At 58.5% G+C, this 21,241-nt stretch overlaps 3 protein-coding genes across 3 annotated transcripts in view; 1 reads left to right on the top strand and 2 right to left on the bottom strand.

Moving 5' to 3' along the window:
• LOC117888935 (basic helix-loop-helix and HMG box domain-containing protein 1-like) overlaps nt 1-5,284 on the bottom strand; it is a 12,346-nt gene extending 7,062 nt beyond the window's left edge. Inside the window, exon 1 of the mRNA XM_034792730.1 lies at nt 5,147-5,284. Within this exon, the coding sequence (XP_034648621.1) occupies nt 5,147-5,284 (138 nt within the window). The remainder of the gene's footprint in view (nt 1-5,146) is intronic.
• A 39-nt stretch (nt 5,285-5,323) lies between these two features.
• Nucleotides 5,324-11,011, top strand: LOC117888934 (adenosine receptor A1-like). Its single transcript, XM_034792729.1, has 2 exons — nt 5,324-5,363; nt 9,864-11,011. The coding sequence occupies exons 1-2, from the start codon at nt 5,324-5,326 to the stop codon at nt 11,009-11,011; spliced, it is 1,188 nt and encodes a 395-aa protein (XP_034648620.1).
• Nucleotides 11,012-16,744: 5,733 nt separating this feature from the next.
• SNRPD2 (small nuclear ribonucleoprotein D2 polypeptide) lies at nt 16,745-20,391 on the bottom strand. Its single transcript, XM_034792936.1, has 3 exons — nt 20,241-20,391; nt 18,713-18,892; nt 16,745-18,193 (listed from the first exon to the last, which is right to left on the bottom strand). Coding segments are annotated over exons 1-3 (357 nt in total). The 5' UTR covers nt 20,243-20,391; the 3' UTR covers nt 16,745-18,018.
• Between the last annotated feature and the right edge of the window lie 850 nt (nt 20,392-21,241).

Here is a 21,241-nt window from a genome sequence, read left to right as displayed (position 1 = left end):
TGGGGCAGAGTCTGGGGGGGAAGGAGAGGGGGTTGGGCTGGGGGGCAGGAGAGGGGGTTGGGACAGAGTCTGGGGGGCAGGAGAGGGGGTTGGGCGGGGGGGCAGGAGAGGGGGCTAGGGCCAGGACGGGGAGCAGAAGAGGGGGTTGAGGCAGAGTCTGGGGGGCAGGAGAGGGGGCTGGGGTGAGGACTGGGTGGCAGGAGATGGGGTTGGGCTGGGGGCCAGGAGAGGGAGCTGGAACTGTTGCATGAGGCAGGCATAGCTCTTCTCGTCCCCCCACAAGGAGCTAAGAGGGGTTTTGGGGTGTGAGGGCAGGAAGAATCCAGCTGCTCAGGGCAGTTCCGTTCCCCTCTTCTTCCTTGCAACACCAGGCCTAGGGTGCGGGTTGACTAACCCCGTGAGCTGCAGGAAAAGCAGCTGTGTGGGGTTGGGGGAGAACTGATGTGAGGCTTTGGGGGGATGTAATTAATTGCTGGGCTGGGGGAAGGGCAGATGTGGGGCTGGGGGGACGATGACACAGAACTCATTCATTGGAATTTGGGGCTGTGGGGAGAAGCTGGAAGCTCCCTGCCGTCAGGCAGCTGGCCCAGGCTGGCATCACTCGCGGCGTTTCTGGGCGTTGGCCGCACCAGGGTGGGGAGTGGGTCCAGCGATGGACTGGCAGGCCGAAGCACCACAGTCTAGTCTTTGAAAAAAAGTCTCTTGACTCCTGATCTTTGAAGTTGTAGGGCTGGTGGTAGCGTGAGTAAAGTAGGGGCCAAACCAAAACATCTGGGGAAAAAAGCAGTTCATGTTGCACTGAAACTGATCCCCCCCCCATCTTTTGTCACTGAAACAAACAAAAAAACCCATTTTTGTTCAACCTGAAACTAATTTTTTCAGGTTTTCATTTTGGGTGTTTCCCCCCCTGCTTCCCCCCCTCTTATCTGTAAGTTAGCTAAAATTTCTAAACGAAATACTTTCCAAACAAAAAGGTGTCCATTTCATTTTAAAAAGCCATTTCATTTCAAACGGCCAAAACAAACCTTTATTATTCTCTCTGTATCCGTTTGTTTTTCATCAAGCCCCCATGTGCGTTCAAACTGTGCTCAACTTGGTCCAGCCTCAGTGCGGGTACCTGGACTAGATTCCTTCCGGCCTGCCATTTCTCCGCTTCTCTGCCTTCGACAGTCTGTGTTTGTGTGAGTTTTTTTACCATTTCAGTGAGCTCACTACAACATAAAGATTTAAAGCTCCTGTGAAACTAGACATTTTTGAAAGCTCAACCTGAACTATGGAGTCTCTGTGATACGGATCTATCTAAAAGAGGGAGGCGGGAAAGAGATTGCAGATTCCTTCTTTTATTCATCTCTGTTGCTGAGGTTGTGGGAAAACACCCAGCTGTGGGAGCCGCGGCTTATCTGGTTTGCTTTTCGTGGAGAGGAAAATACATGCAGGGGTAAGTCCTGGCAGTGGGATATGGGGCACTTCAACCAATGCCCTGAACAGCCACAAACGTTTGGGATGTCCAGACCAGCGGTTCTCAAACTGGGGGTCCCGACCCAAAAGAGGATCACGAGACTATTAGAGGGGGGGGTCGCAAGAGTGGTGGCCTCTGGCTCTGAAGGCAGCGCAGAAGAAAGGGTAGCATGGTATGGAGAGGGGGTCATCACAGCCTGAAATATTTTCAAAGGGGGTTCCAGCAAAAAAAGTTTGAGAACCCCTGTCCTAGACCTCCTTTCTGGGGGTGTTACATTACAAGCCAGATGCGCAGGAGTTGAAAATGGGGTCAGATCCCCAGCGGGTGTAAACAGCGTTGCTCCATCAAAATTGGATCATCTTTTCATTATGTGTTTGTACAGGGCCTAGCACAATGGGGCCTCGACCCCCAATCTGGCACCCCTAGGGGCTAGCGCAGTACAAACAGCAACCACAACAGTTATCTTTAAACACCCTTTGGAAATGTCCCCTACTCCAGTGTATATTAGTTTTATTAAGTACATATTTATTTAGTAACGGGAGGCATTAAGAACTCAATCGCTGGAGGTTTTTCAGAACTGAAAAGAGCTGGCAGGAGGAAAGGAACAACGGCCGGAGCTCATCCAGGCCGGTGTAAATCCGGATTAACTCCACTGAAGCCACAGGGGCTACAAGCAGCGTGAGGATCAGATCAGGAGCCGGGTCCGAATCTCTGGTTCACCCCCACACCACGCACTTGCTCTCAAGCCCGTTCATTTACCCTGTGTACTCAGGGCCGGAGTTTTCAGTTGACGCCGCTTAAATATTTTAGAGCTTATGAGGTTTAATGAGGCATCTCCTTGATAAAAGCGGCTAACAATGGCCTTGATCAGAGAGAGATTGGAAAATTGTTCACCAGCCGTGCACCCAGATAAGAGGGCTATGGGCGACTTTGCCAGAGTAAACAGTTGGCTCTATCTTGAAAAAAAAAGCTATTTGCTGATTTTTCCTTTCTGCGGCTCAACAGGGGATTCGTGCCATTCAAAGCCCTCCTTTCTGCCCGAGAAATAGGCACCGGTCTAATTGGTATTTTAAAACCAGTTTAGTGAACTGGTGCAAATTCTTATATCAGCTGTGGGGACAGAAGCTCTAACCATCTGGATACCTTAGGCTCTCGCCTGGTTCTCCAGGGTATCTTAGCACCTTACAGTCTGTGGTGTGTTTCTCCTCACTGATACGCTTGTGAGGTAGGGTCCTGCTATTATCCCCCTTGTGCCGATGGGGAAACTGAGGCACAGACGGGCTAAGTGACTCACCCAGGAAATCTGTGGCATGGCAGGGAACTAACCCACGCTAGCACCCCGCACTCCCATCTTCCTGCTCTGGTGAGGCCAGTTTAGCTCAAGTTGGGAGGTTGCATCGGGTGAGCAAAACAGGTGTCTTCACCTGGCAAAAAGGTGCGTGCTTCTGGTGACTGCATAGTGGCTAACGTGGCGTACCTTCCTAATGTGTAAGCATGAGTCAGCAAGTCCAGAAAAACCCTGTTCCCCTCGTTACCCTGCCCTGCTAACACGTGTATAAATGGTCACAGTTCAGGGCGACTGCACCTGTACTGCCCCTCCAGCAAGCGCACCCCCCACTCTAGACCCCCAGCTTCCCAACTGTCACCTCTCCTGGGCGGAGACCCGTGTTTCTCTCCCTCTTCACCGGGGTCTTTCCCAGCTGTACAGCGCCCTGCCTAACCGGTGAGTTCCCCAGGCCCGCCTGCTTAATGCAGCCTGCTTTACTGGTCTTGTCAGAGCGTAACCAGGGCAACTGCCCCAGTGATGCTACGGCCCAGCCTTTTCTAAGCAAGCACATTGATTCCTAAGGTAAAAGCGTTACATATTAAAACCCATCAATGGACCCACACACACGCTAATAGGCTTACCAGAGATTTCCCTCCACCCCTCCTGCCCTGACACCACCAATGGCTCTGGCCGGTGATCATGGCTTCCACTCCAAATAAGCCCCTTCATCAATTACTCCTTTCCACTGTTTGGCTTTGAACTATCCTCACACCACAGGGGATCAGCAGACAAAAGATGATGCTTCACGGGCTGAGTCCTTAGATAGGGATTTGCAATCCCCTCCTGCCACCAATTTCCCCTTCACAGGTATTGTCCCAGAAGAGCATTCCTCTCTTCTGCATCGTCACTTGAAGCTCACAATGCTTCCCAGAGGCTGCGCGAATCCCGTGTTCCTCCAAGACATTCCATTCACCATACACATTTGCATTTTTAATCTAACGAACCCCTAAAATACGTCACTCGGTAAGAACGTAACATAAGACCAAAGACCATCAGACCAAAAGTCCATCTAGCCCAGCATCCTGTCTTCCAACAGTGGCCAATACCAGGTGCCTCAGAGGGAATGAACAGAACAGGTCACCATCAAGTGATTCCTCCCCTGCCGCCCAATCCTAGCTTCTGGCAAACAGAAGTAGGGACACCATCTCTGTCCATCTTGACTAACAGCCATTGATGGACCTATCTTCCATGAACTTATCTAGTTCTTTTTTGAACCCTGTTATGGTCTTGGCCTTCACAACATCCTCTGGCAAAGAGTTCCACAGGTTGACTGTGCGTTGTGTGAAGTACTTCCTTCTGTTGGTTTTAAATCTGCTGCCTATTAATTTAATTTGGTGACCCCTAGTTCTTGTGTTATGAGAAGGAGTAAATAACACTTCCTTATTTATTTTCTCCACATCAGTCATGATTTTATAGACCTCTATCATGTCCCACCCCCTTAACGTCATTCAATATGGTTTGTCCAGGAAGTTGCCCTAATGGTCCCAAACCCCACAAAGTGCGGGATCCACATTAGGAAATTACCTCATGTTAATTTCCTCAGCGGTAAGATCCCCACTTTTTCTCCTAGGGTGGAGGCACCCTTTGTATGTAGACGCTCTCCATCGGTTTCAATCTGGTTTTCATCAGTTTTGCCTGGTAAGTGAAGTTGAGTCTACCCAGGGAAATTGTCCTGGTTTAATTTAAGGTGTGACCTAGCTAAACCAGAGCACAAGCCAACGTAGAGGGCCTTATTTCAGTACAAGGCCCGGTCTACACTAGTTTGACCAGCCAAATCTTCCTTCTCTTGCATCCGTCCACATTTGATTTTGAGTCTTGCAGATAAAAGTGGCCCCAGCATAGCTGGGAATCAAGCCCACCCTCCTGAGCCCTGGTTCAGTTGCACGCTCAGCCGCCCTCCCCCTGGAGGGGAGTTGCCCCCTCCCCAAATTGCAGCCAGATCTCCTCAGGGTCCAGCCCCTCATGGAGGACAGCGGCCCTGGGAGATGGAGAAGTGACAAAGGGGAGGAAGCGATGGGGGAAACCGTGGGGTGGTGGGGAGAATGCCCCATCGCCCCCGGTAACCCCCTGCCCCTAAAATCCATGGTTGGAGGGGGGGCTGTAGCCACACTTCCTGTGTGTCACACCTTTTTTCAGGAGGTCACCTGCCCCAAGGACTTTGCTCCCCCATGTGACCCTGATGAAGAGCATCTTTGAACCCTCTTGGATGCTGCATCAGTAGGAATCAAGGGGGAGGAGTAATGGCCTTGGCCCCCCCCCGCCCCACCCAGCAGTCTCTCTGTCTGTTTCCTTTCAGCGCCACCAACAAACATCCCCTCCCCCTCTGTCCACCCAGTTCCTTCTCCCGCTGGGGAAAGCACCTGCCTTGATAGGCCCGGCTGCTTATCAGATCCAATCCTTGCAAACACCCGGTGTGGGAGGCTGCGGAGGACCGAGCTGCGCCGGGCTCTGATGGGCCAGGGACGGCTGGCTGCTGGCGAGACGGGGCTTGGGGACATGCCGGCCACCAGCTGACCCCACGAGAGCCCTCTGGACCGATGCCCTGCGGGAGCAGAGATGGGCATGCAGCCTCCACAGGTGAGTCCTTCGCCTTTGCCACAGCGACTCGTGGCTGTAACATAGATCCATAGAGTTTGTGGTGAGACAGGGCCAGCAGATCACCCCGGTTGGTCTTCTGTGTATCCCAGGCTATTAAATTCACCCAGCTACCCCTGTACTCAGCCCAGTAACTTGGGTTAGGTAAAAACATCCCAGGAGGCAAAACCGTGGTGGATCACAGGCAAAGTGCGGGAGAGACCGGGGTTCTCCCCAATGTCCTTGCCCTGGGAGGGGACCGATGGGGAGAGATCTGCCCAGATGCCCCATGCTGCAGAAGAAATCAGAACAAACTTCCCGCTCCTTGGCTGTGATCAACAACTCGCTTGTGACTTTCCTGTCCTGCTCCGGAAACAGCCCCTCGCCTCTCCAAAGCACTCCGGCCGCAGAGCCAGATTCTGAGTCCCATTCCCGCGGGCTCTGGTGGAGTTCCTCCTCTAAGTGACGAGAGGGGTGGGGGGAAGGAGCCAGGCCAAATTCACACAGCGGGGCAGGCACAGAACCCAGGCGTCCTGAGTCTCCAGCCAGTGCCTCACCCACTAGTGTGCCAACCCCTCTTTTAAAGCGATTTTATACCGAGCTAGAGCGATTCATGCTGCCATTACAAAAAATCATCCAGGAGCCGAAGCATTTGTGGACAGCATTTCAGCTCTCTGAAAAGCCGGGGGCCTATATTGATCTGTTGCAGGGGAGTAACAACAAGACTGCCACCTCAAATGACACACAAATATGAGTTGGGTCCTCAAAAGCCTGACGGCATCTTAAAAACCACGATATTATTTTAAAATGGATTTGGGGGCTTTGCTCCACAAACACGGTGGCAGGACCCAGTCATTATTTTTACAATTGAAGCTGAGAGCCTCCGGCCGCCCCTGGATTCCAGCAGCCGGGGCTTTCAGAGAAACCCCGACTATCACAAGACTCGCGCTGACGTTGTCACAGCCGGCAACACAAAGTCAATGGGATCACTCCGGGTTTACACCGAGATTGGCAGCAGAATCTGGCTCTCTCTAGAGCTCTGCTTGTCCGCTAGATGGCCTCCCACCTTGTGTCCTGGTTGACACCCCTGTCCGTGATCTAGCAGGCTTTGCACAGGTGAAAATGACCGTAGAAATGGCAAGACAGCAGAGGACTGGGCCCACTAGACACAATAAATACCGTTGCCCCTTTCTGTCCCGAGCGGCTAGCCAAAGTCCAGGGCTCTGGGGACGTTCCAGAGAGAAGTAGACACTGATGGAGTCTGGTATTTTCTTTGACGCACCCTTGTTCATTGTCCAGGAATGTACAAAGCCCTGTGGCTCTGAACACAGACGGCACCAAGACCAAAAGGAGCAGTCTCTTAGTTTACAGCCCCCCCCCCCCGGCCGCCTCCCCCGAGCCTCTTTAGCCAACCCCAGGCCCCAGAGTTCTGTGTCTTTTTCCAGGGCCACGCAGCGCTTACGGTCTCCTGCTTGGCTTTCTTGCCTCTCCCTCTCCGTCCTTGTCTGCTCTCTGTTTCTCTGCGATCTCGCTTCACCCACCCTCACCGGGTCACAATGCCTGGTTGAACCCTCTGCCCACATGGGGCTAGTTTCTATGAGGCTTTGTTTTGGGCGTGGGCCCCTTGACTGTCTCTGACACAGAGGATTCATTCACGCATCGGTTTGCATTTAACCCATGGTGAGGTTTCACCCAGCTCATAGCAGTAATAACTCCCAGTTCTTATCCTCGCTGGATCTCAGCGTGCTTAACAAATGGGGAAACTGAGGCACAGAGCGGGGGAAGACCAAAGTCACCTGTCAGGCCAGCAGCAGAGCCAGAAATAAAAGTCACGTCTCCTGAGCCCCAGTCCAGTGCTCTATCCGCTAGGCCTAGGTAACTTCATCACAGAGGTGAAAGAAAAATGGGGAAAGCATATAGCAATGTTGAAATTTACCTGCCTGGGAGGGACACCTGCTTCCTTAGGCTCCATGCTGGCCCTGTGCTGTTGATAACTAGAGGGATGCAAATTGCGGGAGCTGCCAGTCCCCTTCACTGGGCCTAAATCCACCCTCAAATGTAAAAGGCACGTCTGCTTCTGCCCCGTACAATCCCAGCCTCCTTGGGCCACATGTGGCCTGGGAAATGTTCAGAACAGAACCCCAGAGGTCTTGGATTCCAAGGGGGTGGTGGTGGGGGGGGGTTAGGTGTCTTATCTGCAAGGATCTGGGCCTGGGTTCTAGATTCTAAAGCCAGCAGGGCACTTCATGATCACCCACCCTCGTCTCCTGCATATCCCAGGCCAGAAACGCCGCCCTGCCCAGAGCTGGTGGCTGAGCCAGGGCCAGAGCCGTCCCTTGGGTATGGCAAATCGGGGCGACCGCTCCAGGCCCCGCGCTTTGGGGGGACCCCAGGCTGGTGCGATTGGCCAGTGCCCGAGACCCCGGGCATGTGGGGCAGCAGCCGGGACACTGGGCGTGGGGCAGCAGCCAAGACCCCCGGTGCGTGGGGCCAGCAGCCAACACTCTGGGCATGGGGCTGGCAGCTGGGAGCTTCGGGCGGGGCACCCCCCGCACCCTGTGCCTATGGCAGGGGCTGATATGCCGCCTAGGGACGGCCCTGGCCAGAGCAGAGCTTAGAGGGAACACTCTGAGGTCTTGTCTGCACACAAATGTTCTGTTCCTGCTTGCTTGCTGCATGCTTAAAGCAAGTATCCGCCTGCTTAAAGATTAGGTCTGTTTGGGGGACTGGGGCTGTGCCAAGCGGCCTGCTAGGCTAGGCTGAGAGCTGCCGATCGAGGCTGTAGCCTGTCTCCCTAACGCTTGGCACGGGGGCTGTGACATACGAGGTACAATCCAGACTAGGGAGTAGCTGGGTCACTCCTGTCCTCTAACTTGGGTGCCCTTTAAACTGCTTCGCTGCCGTATCCTCCAGCCTGGATTGCTCACAAAGAACCTCCCAGCTATGTGCGCTGCAAGCACACCCTGGCTCTTACCAGCCCTGGTTAATTTGCTGGGTGACCCCAACACACTCCCAGACCTTAGATTTCCCCGCAGAAATGTCTGTCCTGTACTGCCCAGCCCTCCCCTGGACAATGCAAATTATACAAAGTCTGTTGTTGCTTTAATAGAAATAATACGCACGCAACTTGCCACCCCAAATGAAGTTGCCCAGATACTTTCGTTCAAACACACGGGATTAGATCAAACAGTGAAACAAGTTTATTAACTACAGAGAGAGAGGTTTGAAGTGAGAACCAGTAATGAGGCATAAAAGCCAGAAATGGTTACAAGAAAAGTAAAGATAAAACGCAACCAATGCTTAATTTAACAAACTCTGCTAAATTCAAAGGAAAGATTTCTCACCACATGCTTTCAATAGTTTTACTGACTAAACTTCTTAGGTCAGGACCCCTTCTCCCCAGAATCCAAAGAATGCTTCTTATTGCTTCAGATGCCATGAACGCGAAGGGCAGAGAGAGGGGGGTAGGGGGTGTCTTGGGGTGTCAGTCACTCTCAAAAAACCTTTCCAGCGGAGATTCAGGAGAGACAGCGTCTATTAGGAAGGATGTTCCCTGCTGCTTTTTCCTCACTTGTTTAAGCACCCCTTGCTTCCCTTCCTGCTTGATGACTTTGTTTATTGCTTAAATGCAAACTAAGCAGAGCCCATATTCCTTTGATCAGGAAAAAGGGGTAAACACAGACGATATAAAAATTACTCAAGATAGTTAAGTTCAAAGCAGACCACAAAGAGTTACAAAAGGACCTCACAAAACTGGGTGACTGGGCAACAAAATGGCAGATGCATCGCTCAATTCAAGGTGTCTTTCAGGGCAGCCCCGGGGATCTCTGGCTTCCTTAGGATCTCTGGCCCTTTGGAGTTCAAAATATTCCTGTGGCTTTGTTTGATTTCCTTCCTTCAGCTTCCAAGCTCACAGATGGAGCTTCCTGGCACATAGCATTTCTCAGGTGCCGGAAAGGGCCATTAACCAATCATTTGTATTGCAGTAATCTTTGATGGCCCATCTGCTTTCGATAGTCCCTCTGGAAAGGAAGGCGGGGGGTGGGGTGGGGGACGATTCCTGTGGCTGGGTTCACAAGTTCAGAGCGAACCTTTTCAAAGTGATAAAGCAAAATGGGCATTCCACGTGGGATTAATGCCTTACGCTCCGACCCCTGTCTGCCTTGCACACCAGGAATCTGCCTCACCCCCTCCACTTGCCCTGTGCTTTCACCTGGGTCCTCGATAGCCACTGAACACTGGGAGGATTCCTCCCGTGTCCCTCTGATTCCAACAGAACAGGGCCAGGTCCCAGTGTCTTAGCCCTCAGGAGCAGGGGAACTGGGCATTCTCGGGGTCTCTCCCCCAGATCAGAGGGGCCCACCAGATCCTCCGGTCTGACCTGCAGATCACAGGCCACTGACCCCCTCCCAGCTGCCCCCTCACCAAACAGATGAGCAGACCGTAGTTCAACCCCCTGAAGCGGGTTGGTCATACGCTGAGCTCTGGTTTCCCTCCGTGCAGCGGTGCCGACGGAGCGTGGAGATGCGGGAGCGCTGACGGCCCAGCGAGGCACCTGGATTAACATGGCCAGCATCCCACCTGCCACGAACGCCTTCCCCAACTCGTCCTTCCCGCCCATCCCCTCCCCACCCTGCCCGGCGTCGTCGAACGGGAGCTCACCCAGCCTGGACGTGCCCTACTTCCTGACGGAGACCGCCACGGCGGTGCTGTCCGTCGCGGGCAACCTCTTCATCTGCACGGTCATCCTGCGCGACAGGAAGCTGCGCGCCGTGGTGACCAACCACTTCCTGGTCTCGCTGGCGGCGGCCGACGTCCTGGTGGGGGCCGTGGCCATCCCCTGTGCCCAGATGGCGGACGCGGGGCTGCCGCGGGGCCACCCGACTCTGTGCTTGCTAATGCTTTGCACACTGCTGATCTTCACGCAGGCCTCGGTCCTCGGCCTGTTGGCCATCGCGGTGGAGCGGTACATCTCCATCCTCAAACCCTTCCAGTATCCGTCCCTCATGAGCCCCCAGAACTCACTCGTGGTCATCCTGGGCAGCTGGGTGCTGGCCACCTTCACTGGGGCGCTACCCCTCATGGGCTGGCATAAACCCTTCCCGCCCGACGGCCAGTGCACCTTCAATGCCTTCATCGAGGACACCTACAAGGTCTATTTCAACTTTGTGGCCTGCATGCTGGTGCCGCTGGCCGCCATGCTGGTCCTCTACGGCCGCATCTTCCTGGAGGCCAAGCGGCAGATCCGCAAGGTGGCCGAGCGGGAGGTGGACGTGAGCCGGCACGCCCGGCGCCGCCGCATCCTGCACAAGGAGCTGAGGCTGGCCACCTCGCTCTTTATCGTCCTCTTCTGCTTCGCCCTCTGCTGGCTGCCCCTCCACGTCATCAACACCCTCCAGCTCGTCTGCCCCGGCTGCCCCGTCCCCAGCCCGTTGGTGCTGGCGACCATCGTCCTGTCCCACGCCAACTCCGCCATCAACCCCGTGGTGTACGTCTTCCGCATGCGCTCCTTCCGCCAGGCCTTCACGGCCGCCTTCTGCGCCTGGCACCCCCTGCCCGCCTCCGCCCCGGGCAAGTTCTCCGCCTCCGGTCTCACGCCGTCCAATAGGCTAGAGTTGGCCAGCCGCAACAGCCCTCTGCCAGGGAAGTGACGTGGGTTGATGGCCCATGAGATTGGCCCCCCCTGGGACTCCGGGACCCTCTTTTATACCTAGGGGGAGTATGACACCCTGCCTTGCGGCCCACCCCGGGCTAGGGACAGGGCAGATGGAAGAAGAGCCCAGGAGTCCTGGCTCCCAGCCCCCTCCCTTTAACCCACTAGACCAGCGGTTCTCAAACTGTGGGTTGCGACCCTCTTTGAATGGGGTCGCCAGGGCTGGCTTAGACTTGCTGGGGCCCGGGGCCGAAGCTGAAGCTCGAGGGCTTCAGGCCTGGGCTGCAGGGTTCAGGTCGCAGGCCCCCTGCCTGGGGCTAAAGCCCTTGAGCTTCAACTTTGGCCCCCCTTCCCAGAGCAGTGGGGCTTGGGCTTTGGCCCCCCCAACCCGGAGCAGTGGGGCTCGGGCAGGCTCAGGCTTTGGTCCCCCCATCCTGGGGTCATGAAGTAATTTTTGTTGTCAGAAGGGGGTCACGGTGCAGTGAAGTTTGAGAACCCCCGCACTAGACCATGGGTGGCGGGTATAAGAGGCCTGGGGCGTGGGGGTTAAGCCTCCCCCAAAGAGGACGCGGTGCGCCTCCCTCTGGAGGCACACCAGCCCGCCCCCTTTGGAGCGCTGCTGCTGAAAAGGCTCCCATGCTCCGCCCTGAGGCCCCGCCCCCACTCGGCCTCTTCTCCCCTTGGCCCCGCCCACACTGCTCCTCTTCCCCCTGAGGTTCCGCCCTCACTCTGCTTCTTCCCCCCCAATGGCCCTGCCCCGCCTCTTCCCCCCCTTTGGCCCCGCCCACCCTGCTCTTCTGCCCGCCCCTGCTCCACCTCTTCCCCCATGACCCCGCCCATGCTGCTCCTCTTCCCGCCCTCACTCTGTCTCTTCCCCCAAGGACCCCCAGGCCCATGCCTCTTTGCCCCATCCCCGAGGGTGGAGGGTCCTCAGGGGAGGGGGCCAAGCAGGAGCAGAACTTGCAGTGGAGCCTCAGGAGGAGGAGGCCAAGCCGGGCTGAGCCTCGGAACAGAACTGGGTCATGGTTCAGTTGCCAGTGCCCCCCCCCCCCACTTTTAGGGAGTATCCCATGCTTATGCCCCGCCTCCCCAATGTGGGAGTCACATGCCAATCATGCACTAGACCCCACTCTCCATATAGAGCCAGGGCTAGAACCCAGGAGTCCTGGCTCCCAGCCCCCTGCTCTAACCACTAGATCCCACTCCCCTCCCAGTGCCAGTGATAGAACCCAGGAGTCCTGGCTCCCATCCCCCCTGCTCTAACCACTAGATCCCACTCCCCTCCCAGTGCCAGTGACAGAACCCAGGAGTCCTGGCTCCTAGCCCCCTCCCCTCCCCGCTCTAACCACTGAGCCACTCCTGGAGAGAGCCACATATGTTTTGAAAAGTCCACATCCAGTAGCAACATGCCCTGCTGCCCCCCGGTTTCTTCTTTCATTCTGGGTTTGGACAGGGTTGGTTTGATGGCCATTCCCTGAGGCGGGGGCCACCCCCACCCCACGCCCTCGGGCCAGCGCAGGAGAACCCAAGAGGGAACTGGCCCAGCCCGTGACCTCAGCCCCAGGCAGGAGAAAAGCAGCGAGGGAAGCAGCAGCAACAGGCCCGCTGGGTTTGCCGGGTGATGCAGGCGAGGTCAAGGAGCCAGGGGTGGGATTTCTCCTCTCAGGGCTCCGGCTAGTTGCGGCTAGATCAGTTCAGACTTTCAGCTCTCCTTTCAATCAGCCCTGCGGGACCCTCGGCCCAGGCCGGTTCGGGCAGCGTCACCAGCCGTTCCTGGATCATCTCATTAAAGGCATCTCCCTGCTGAATTCAATGCTGTGCCATCCTTCAGGAGGGGGGCGGGTATTGGGATGGGCATGCAGGCAGGAGTCCTGGGAATGGTTCAGAGCGGGGAAGGGGTGTGTGTGTGAATGCGCCTGTCCGTGGGGCAGTGTATTCATTTTGGTGCACCAGGGACTCCCCCCGCACCCCACCCCTAATGCCTGCAGTGCTGCTCTTTTCCCAGCAGGGGGCGCTGTGACACCACAGCTGTATTAGACACAGCTGACCCCAGCCGGCAGAGACCCCTGGGCCCACAGACCCCCATCCGCACAACTCGGGGCTGGGGGGGAGGCCGTGGGGACCCAGTTGCGTCGCATCCCAGATCTGGGTGGACACCAGAGCTCGGGAAGGGGACGGAGTGAGCCTGGTCCCAGATCCCAGCCTGGCAGCCCTATCCGTGCCAGCGCTGTGCCCCCAGCCCCTCTGGCATGGGCTCCCCACAGGCGTTGGGCTGGATTCTGCTAGGGGCAGCCTGGAGCCTTGCAGACGAGCACACAGGGTCCCAGCTTCCACCCACACCAGGCCTTGCTCCGCAGCCTTTCCTAGCGAGGGCACTTCGCGGGGCGACCCGGGCCCCCTCCTGTGGCCGTGGGAGGGGCTGGATTGTGGGGGAGAGGGCTGAGATAGATGGGCAGAAGGAGGAAGGGGGTGTGGAGGGGAACACCGAGGGCTGGGGGGGAAGGAAGAGATGGGGGCAGTGGAAGGGATGGGGGGAGAGCTGAAGGAAGGTGCAGCGCTGCAGTTGCAGGGGTGGGCACATTCACACACGTGCTGTCCTCCATGAGATGGGTGGTTTCCTGGGTCATGCAGCCTGACAGAGGCCAAGTTTGGAGGGGCTGTTGGCAGCCAGCGCGGGCCAGTCTCCCCAAACCAGGCAGGGGATGTACCTCCCCGACGGTGCCCAGATCACACCCGGGGCTCCCCGCTCAGGCGGTTCCCCAGCTCCCAGCAGGAGTGGGCAAGGGGCACCCACGGAGCCTAGCACAACACCAGCCAGCGGCCAGGTTTGCACCTCACGGGCATGTGCGTGGGGGGCGGGGAATGGGGGGGCAGCAGGGGGGACGGGCAGCGGGGAACCCAGCCCCTCTGACAAACCCTGCAGCTCCCTGGGATTGCAGCAGGTGAGTGATCTGGGCAGTGAGTTTAGCCCAGCTCGGAAACCCCCTCCCCCCCTCACTCCCAGCCATTCTCGAGACAGCATATCTGTGCAGGGGTGGAGAGCCAGGCTGCCTCAAATCAGCAGGGGGCGCTCTCCCCTCGCGGTCAGTGCTGGCCCCAGCGCAGTGTTAGGGGGTGCTGTGCTCCAGGGAGTGTGGCGGGGTGCCCCTCCCTTGAATGGTGGCATTTCACTGCTAGGTGAGTCATTCCTATGTTTGCACCTGGCACACGGGCCCTGCTCTGGGACTGGTGCCCCCAGGCCATCCTACCACGCAAATAACCCGCTGCCACACCCCACCCTAGAGGTGGCTGCATCGTGGTGCTGGGTGCAGGTCCATTGAGAGACATTTAGGGCCCTGGTACATCATGTTCGCTGGGGCCCCACCCCACCTCCTCCCATGTCACCCCAGTTACAGACATTTTGGGACCCCCATGCTCAGGAAGGCCGGTACAATAGGCCCCCTTTCATCTCATCAGCCCTGATTGGGCGAGGGATCCTGTATAAACAGCTCTGCACCCCCACCCCAGAGGTGGCCGCATCTCAGCCCACCTGGGACAAGCCGGTCTGTGCTGCAGTTCCCAGGACCTAGCTCTGCCTCTCTGCCACGTGCCGGGGTGAGAGGAACCGTCTCGATACGGCGGCTCGGGTTCGGCGCAGGCAGCGGCTTGGATTTCGCCTCGTCAGGTGCTTTTCCTTCACCTCCCCCAGAGGCAGCGACAGGAGGGAAGGGGATGATTTGGCCCGGAGGAGGCGCAGCAGCGAAGGGCTGGGGTGGCTGAGCCAGCATGGCCTTATCACAATAAGATTCTGACACCGGAGCCGGACCAGAGCTCGGGATCAATCCCTCTCCCCCTGGGATCCTGGCCAGGCCGAGCTGCCGCCTGATGGCCCTGCAATGGGGGCTGGTGACCCCCCTCCATCCATCTCACCACTGCAGCATTGCATCCCTTCCCCGCTCTGGGTCCCCCCCCCACCGCTGCCTCTTGTGCCAGGATCTGGGGAGAGGCAGGCCTGAGGGGGTTGGTCTGTACAGGCCCCCAGGCAGGAATCCAGTCCCCCATTCCCTGGGCGTTAACAGCCCAGAATCTTTCAGCGGGGCTGGGAAGTGACCCCACACCCCCAGGGGCAGGAAGGCTCCAGCTCTGACCCACCCCAGCTCCCAGGGAAGCGCTGGTGCCCAGCTAGCACCGGACAAGTCCCCAAGGGTGCCACAAGCCAGGGTGCTGGCAGAAGAGTGAGCCTGGCTGTTTCCCTGCCCGGGCTGGGTCAGACCTGCCAGGCAAGGAAGTGTCGGGTACAATGTGGAGCCAGCGTCGGCCAGCACCGGGTGTGGTGTGTCGGGTCTGACGTAGATAGATGCTCCCTCTGCCCCATGCCACGTTGTTGCCCCTTCCCGCCAGCCCAGGCCCCCCGGTACCATCTCTCCTCCTGAGCCCCTCGCCCCAGCTGAGCAGCTGTCCTGCCGAACGGCCCATCCGTCCCTTGATCAATAATTCATTCCCCCCCGGCAGTAACCGATCCGGCCCGGCGGCTGCGCGGCGGGAAAGGGGCTGTCCTGTGAGAGAGCAACACAAAGTCACTTTGAGAGCGGAGCAGAGTGCGGGGCCCCGGGGGGGTCAGGTTTCACTGGCTGAGGAGCAGCTGGGCCCAGGGGTGAGCTCATGCTGAGATAGCGCCGAGGAAGAGATGCCCACAGATCCAGCAGCGCTGCCGGCACCGACCCACGGCGGCTCCGTGCACAAAGGAATAGCGCGGGGCTGGCTGGCTCAGGGGGGCAGGGAATGGGACCTTCCCCCTCTAGCCCAGAGGGTCTCAACCTCTTTCTGAGGCCCCCCGAACAGGCGATAACAGCACCGCAGCCCGCCTGGGCCCAGCAAGGGTTTTCAGCACAGCTAGTAGCCGAAGAGCTGTATTCAATGGCTAGCTAGTTACACCCCCTGCCTAGAACACACAAAAGGAGAATACAGGGACAAAAATAAACCCAAGCCAGGGCTTATGCCTGGTTTATTTCGGGGGGCCCTCTGAAACCTGCTTGCGGCCCAGCCCCCCAGCTGAGAACCGCTGCTCTGGTGCCGATCCTGCCCTAGGGGTGGGGAATGGGGCCTTTCCCCTCTGGGGATGCTGGCTCCGATCTGGCCCCGGGGGGGGTGGTCTGGCTGGCAATGGGGGTGGGGGGGGGAAGAGGGGGATTTGGACCTTTCCAGATTATTCTCCCATTCAAAGTCCCCCCCACCCCACCAGCGGGGCCCATCAGTTGCTCCCCCAGCTGCCATGCGGTGGCCCCCGTAAAAGAATTGGGAGGTCTCCCTCCCCCCTCCGAGGGTCAGCTGTTCCCGTCCCAACAGACTCTCAGTGGCTGCCCCCTCCTCCCAACCCTAGCTGGAGCAGGGGGTGTTGACAGCGCAGGGCGAATCAGCCCAGCCTGCCGCTGCTGCTCGGTTGACAGACAGAGGCCATCAGGCCGCAGGGCCCTGGAGCCAGTGCCTGGGCCCAGCCCCGCATCCAGCCACAGCTTTGTAAAGTCCCCGCAGCCTGCCTTGCCCACGGGTCGCCCATCCTTGTGGCATCTGGCCCCCTTCGGCTCCTCACACAGAGACCAGCTCTGGGGAGGGGAAGAGCCAGAGCCGCAGGGCAGGGAAGAATGTAGCTCCCCAGGCTCCTGCTGACTCTCAACCCACGGGAGAAGCCAAGATCCACCCCATGTCACCGGCCGTGCCACCTCTCCGCCCCAAAGCAGGCAAGAGACAGCTGGAGAAATCGAGCTGGTTTATTACAAAAGACCCTGGTGTGACCCGTTTGCTGCAAGGAGCGGAGCTGCCCTCGAGGCTGGGGCTACAACTTACAAGACCCCACTAGCTCGGATGCCGCTGGAGGATCAGGGCCAGGGGAGCTGTCGACACCAGGGATTTCTGCACCGATGAGCTGTGGGATTGTACCAGGCATGACTTACCCCCAGCCCAGGCAGCGTCTGGAGGTTCAAAGTGAGGAGAAGAGGCTACTTGGTCCCTGTCCCCCTTTATAGCTGAGCAGAGTAGTAAGGACCGACCCTTCGCGCCCAGTGCGGATGCAGCTGAATCGCCTCGGCTAGTCCCGCTGGAACCAAGCCAAGGCTGATGCTACGCTGAAGCTGTCTACACTAGGAGCTGAGCGGTGTTTCAAACCACATTCGCTACCTCGACTTCCCTGGCGCCTCACTCAGCTGGAGAGCGGGACCCGAACTCAAGTACAACTCCTGCGCGTCTGGGGAAGCGGAGGTTCAAGAGGGGCAACAGTCACGCGCGCCGGGTGCCTCTCTGCGGGGCGTTTGCAGTAGGGTAGCTCTGCAGTGTGGAAATCCCCAGGGTAGCCGCCCCCCACCCAAATCAGACGACTACAGCAGACGGCTCCCCTTGAAAAGACACCTTTGAAGAGCCGTTCAGAGACAATTCTGCTGAGAGGTCCCCCCTTCTGCTAGGCTGAGATTCCCGGTGCTTCTCTTTGTACCCAGCTCCTTTAGGAAACCTCAGTGCTCCCCATTCCTAGCAACCGAGCCCGAGAGCAGGCCCGTCGGGGGGCCTACGAGCTACAGAGCCTCTATGCAGCCGAGTCTGCAGCACCCAGCAGCAAGGATACGGGTGGGCACCGAGATCCTGGGTAAATCCAGAGAAGCGGCGCCAGGGCACTGGCTCCTTTCAGCTTTGGGCGGGTGGGTGACGGGCGTGGGGAGCCACCAGCCGGGGATGGACTTGCAGCAGCTGGGGTCTCCTGACCAGTTCTGCTCCCAGAAACCCCCTTCCAATCCCATGGGAAGGTGGAGGCAGCAACGGGGCGGGCGGGGTAGCTGTGCCCAGCCCTCGGCACTCTAAGGGCTAATAAGGGAGGTACAGGCGACACCTGGGGAGAGCTCAGCAGAGCTGTTTCTGAACAGGACGGTCTTCACAAGCGATGCAGCCAGCAGGCTTCATCCAGAAGGGCTGGAGGTAGGTTCCCCACTCAGCCTGGCTCTGGGTCACGCCAGGGCGAGGCTGGGGCCTTGGGACAGTTCTCTATTTGCCGGCGATGAGGGGGTTCCTCAGCACCACAATGACCGAGTCCCCCCGCAGGAACATCTTGGAGATGTAGCGATCCTTGTTGACGGGCTTGGATTTCTTCTTGCCCTTGCCGCTCTTGGGCACCTCCGTCCACATCTCCTTGACGTTCTCCAGCACCATGTTACAGTGCCTGGAGGGGGAGAGTGGGGGAGGGGAGGATCAGTGACTCAGGGACACAGCAGTGGAGCTGGGAGGAACCACTGAGGACCTAGACCCCATGGCCGGAGAGGAAGCTGCTCATTCCAGCCTCTGACCTGGCATTCCCTCTGCTAAGCCGGTCCCGCTGAGCAAATTCTTGCTGGAATCAACTACTTAGTGCAGCAGTCGGGTTCTACCAAGGAGGTGGCGGAAAAACTGTAGGTCCTTCCACGTTCCCTCCCAGACCTGGAAATACATCCCGGCAGTCCTGCCACTCAGTGCCCCCGCCATGCCACTAACCACTCGGTCACCCTCCCACAGCAGGGAAAAGAACCCAGGAACTCTGGCTCCCAGCTCACTGGACAACATCCCACCCGCTCTGTACTGCGAAACGGGTGGGGGATCCTTCTACTCTTGCTGAGGAACGGGGCAGGCATAAACCGCAGCCCCCTGGGGTCCGGCTGTGAAGGAAGGGTATTTTAAGTGTATGGGGGGGGGGAGGAAACCGCACCTGTCAAAGGCCTTGACACGTCCCAGCAGCTTCTTGTTGTTGCGACAGTTGATCAGCACCTGGGTGTTGTTCTTGACCGACTGGGTGAGGACGGACAGAGGCCCCGTGTTAAACTCCTCCTCCTCCCGCTTCTGCAGCTCCTCAGGGGTCATCTCGCTCTTGGGTTTGTTTAAGAGGCTCCTGCAGGCGCAGAAGGGGAAGACACGGCATTCGTGGAGCCTCTGCCACTCCCTCCTCCTCCTGCCACCCCATCTGGGGTGTCCCAGCAGGGCAAAGGGCCCATCTCTCGGGCTGCCTTGTCCCTGACACCCCACGGCGACACAGCACTACCAGCTGGGTGATTCAGTCCTCGCTTCCCCATAAGCCCCCCACCTCTAGGTACCTCTACACAGCAGTAGTGGTGTGATTCCCAGCTCGCCTGGATGTACAGGCGCTAGGGTCTGCTTGAGCTAGTGTTTGTGGCGGATTGGGCCTGCTGTCCCAGTATCTGCCGAGGATCTCTGACAGGCTCGTTCTCGGTGCAGCTAGGCATTTCGGGCCGAGCTAGCGGGGGTATGGCTAGACGAGTGGGACTCTCACTCCCAGCTGCAGCGGAGAGGTACGCTAAGGCTCGCTCTATAGCCCGTAAAGCTGCCCGGCGGGAACGTGTCCATTTCGACGACATTTCATTTCGAGCAAAACGTACCAGAGCGTTTCCATCAGGCCCAGGGCTCTATTTCAACCTGCCCGGAGCGTTCGGCGTTTTCCTTTCAAAACCCCAGCTTATCAAGGATACAAACCAAACAAAGTCCTAGTCAAACGCCTCGACTTCACGTCACCGGAAAATGTCAGAAGTTCAGTTTGGCGGCCGCTGGGAACGGGACCATTTCAAAGGGTCGCTATGTCCCGCAGCACAGAGATGCCTGGAGGGGATCTGCTCTACCGCTGCCCTGGGGTCTGCTCGGCGGGGGCCACGCTGCCCTTCGGCAGGGACCCCTCAACTCTCTCAGCGAGAGCGGGCGGCATGTGCTGAAGGGGGGAGGGAAGAGACGATATGGGGGGGACTAGCCCCCTCCCCCAGGCTCTCTCATCTTCCAGTCAGGAGTGGGGTGAATCAAACCTCCCCTTTCTGTGAGAGGTCCCCTCACGCTCCCTTCCCCACGTGCTACCCCCACGCTCCCTTCCCCGGATCCCCAGCAGCCTCTCTTCTCAGGGCGGGGCATCTCCCACCCCAGAGCCCGGGCAGGGAGCCCCCTGGGCCAATGCCCCGCTACAGAGGGGGGATGAACGCGCGATCCCCAGGCCAGGGGGCTCCCCCCATAGACGGGGGGGGGGGTTTGGGGGCGGGGGGCCCAGGCGCTCCATGGCCCCGCCCGTCGCGTCCGGGGGGCGCTGGTGAATGGATGGAGGAAAACGGAGCAGACGCCATGTGCCCCCCCCCGCCCCCGCAGCTCTGCCCCCCCGCCCCTCCCCCACCGCCGCTGCCCCCTCAGCTCTGCCCCGCCCCCACCGCAGCTGCCCCCCGCCCCTCCCCCTCCGGCCTCCTCACATGCCGCCGCCGCTCCCGCTCTCACACACGCGCCGCCAAGAATCTCGCGCCGCTGCTGGTGCCGCTGCTGCCGGGACTTTCCGCTTCCGGGTGACAGGGGAGGACGCGTGCGCCCTGCCCCGCCGAGGCCGCACTTCCGGCTTCCGAGCGGCCGCGCGCCTCCGGCTACGGGGCGGCCGGAGGGACCAGAGAGCGCGGAGCGCGAAGCTGGCCGCTGTTGTCCTGGGGCTCCGCCCGGCGGCAAGCAGGAGAGGGCGGGGCCAGAGTCAATGGGGCGGGGCCAGACCCAAAGGGGGCGGGGCCTCAGCCCATGGGCAGAACCAGGCGGTGGCCCCCTGGGGGGGCGGAGTTTGCCGCTGGGACAAAGTGACCCAGGCTGGTCCCAGCAAAGGGGGCAGGGGGAGCCCCATGACCTGGTAGCACAAGAACCAGGGGTCTCCCAATGACATCAATAGGCAGCAGGTTGTAACCGAACAGAAGGAAATATTTCTTCACCCAGTGCACAGTCAACCTGTGGAACTCACTGCCAGGGGATACCGTGAAAGCCAAAAGTGTGACTGGGCTCAAAAAAGAACTCGATAAGTTCCTGAAGAATAGGTCCATCGATGGCTAATAGCCAGGATGGGCAGGGACACAACCCCATGCTCTGGGTGTCCCTAAACCTCTGACTGACAGAAGCTGGGAATGGGCGGCAGGGGATGGATCACTCAATAATTGCCCTGCTCTGGTCATTCCCTCTGAAGCATCTGGCACCAGCCACTGTGGGAAGACAGGATACTGGGCTAGATGGACCTTTGGTCTGACCTAATATGGCCATTCTTGTGTAACCAGTGACTTGAAAATAAATTAAGCAGTGGGAAAATTGAGTAGCCGGTGTCAGGCGATGGGTACCGCGGGGGACGATCTGAGGGGACTTAGCCGCACCTAGTGCTAACCTGCAAGGCAAAGCCAGGGCTGGCCTAGGGGAAGACTGAATAGCAGGCTATACTGATGCAAGCCAT

Source organism: Trachemys scripta, chromosome 16 (genome assembly GCF_013100865.1).
Source record: "Trachemys scripta elegans isolate TJP31775 chromosome 16, CAS_Tse_1.0, whole genome shotgun sequence".
Classification (NCBI taxonomy): Eukaryota; Metazoa; Chordata; order Testudines; family Emydidae; genus Trachemys; species Trachemys scripta.
Note: the sequence above shows the minus strand (reverse complement) of the source record. Positions and strands in the feature narration are given on the sequence as shown.

Coding starts and splice junctions, on each gene's coding strand:
- SNRPD2 (XM_034792936.1), bottom strand. Junction 18,194..18,712: donor CGTGTCAAGGCCTTTGACAG/GTGCGGTTTCCT, acceptor CTCCCCCTCCAG/GCACTGTAACATGGTGCTGG.
- LOC117888934 (XM_034792729.1), top strand. CDS start 5,324: ATGCCCTGCGGGAGCAGAGATGGGCATGCAGCCTCCACAG. Junction 5,364..9,863: donor TGGGCATGCAGCCTCCACAG/GTGAGTCCTTCG, acceptor CCCTCCGTGCAG/CGGTGCCGACGGAGCGTGGA.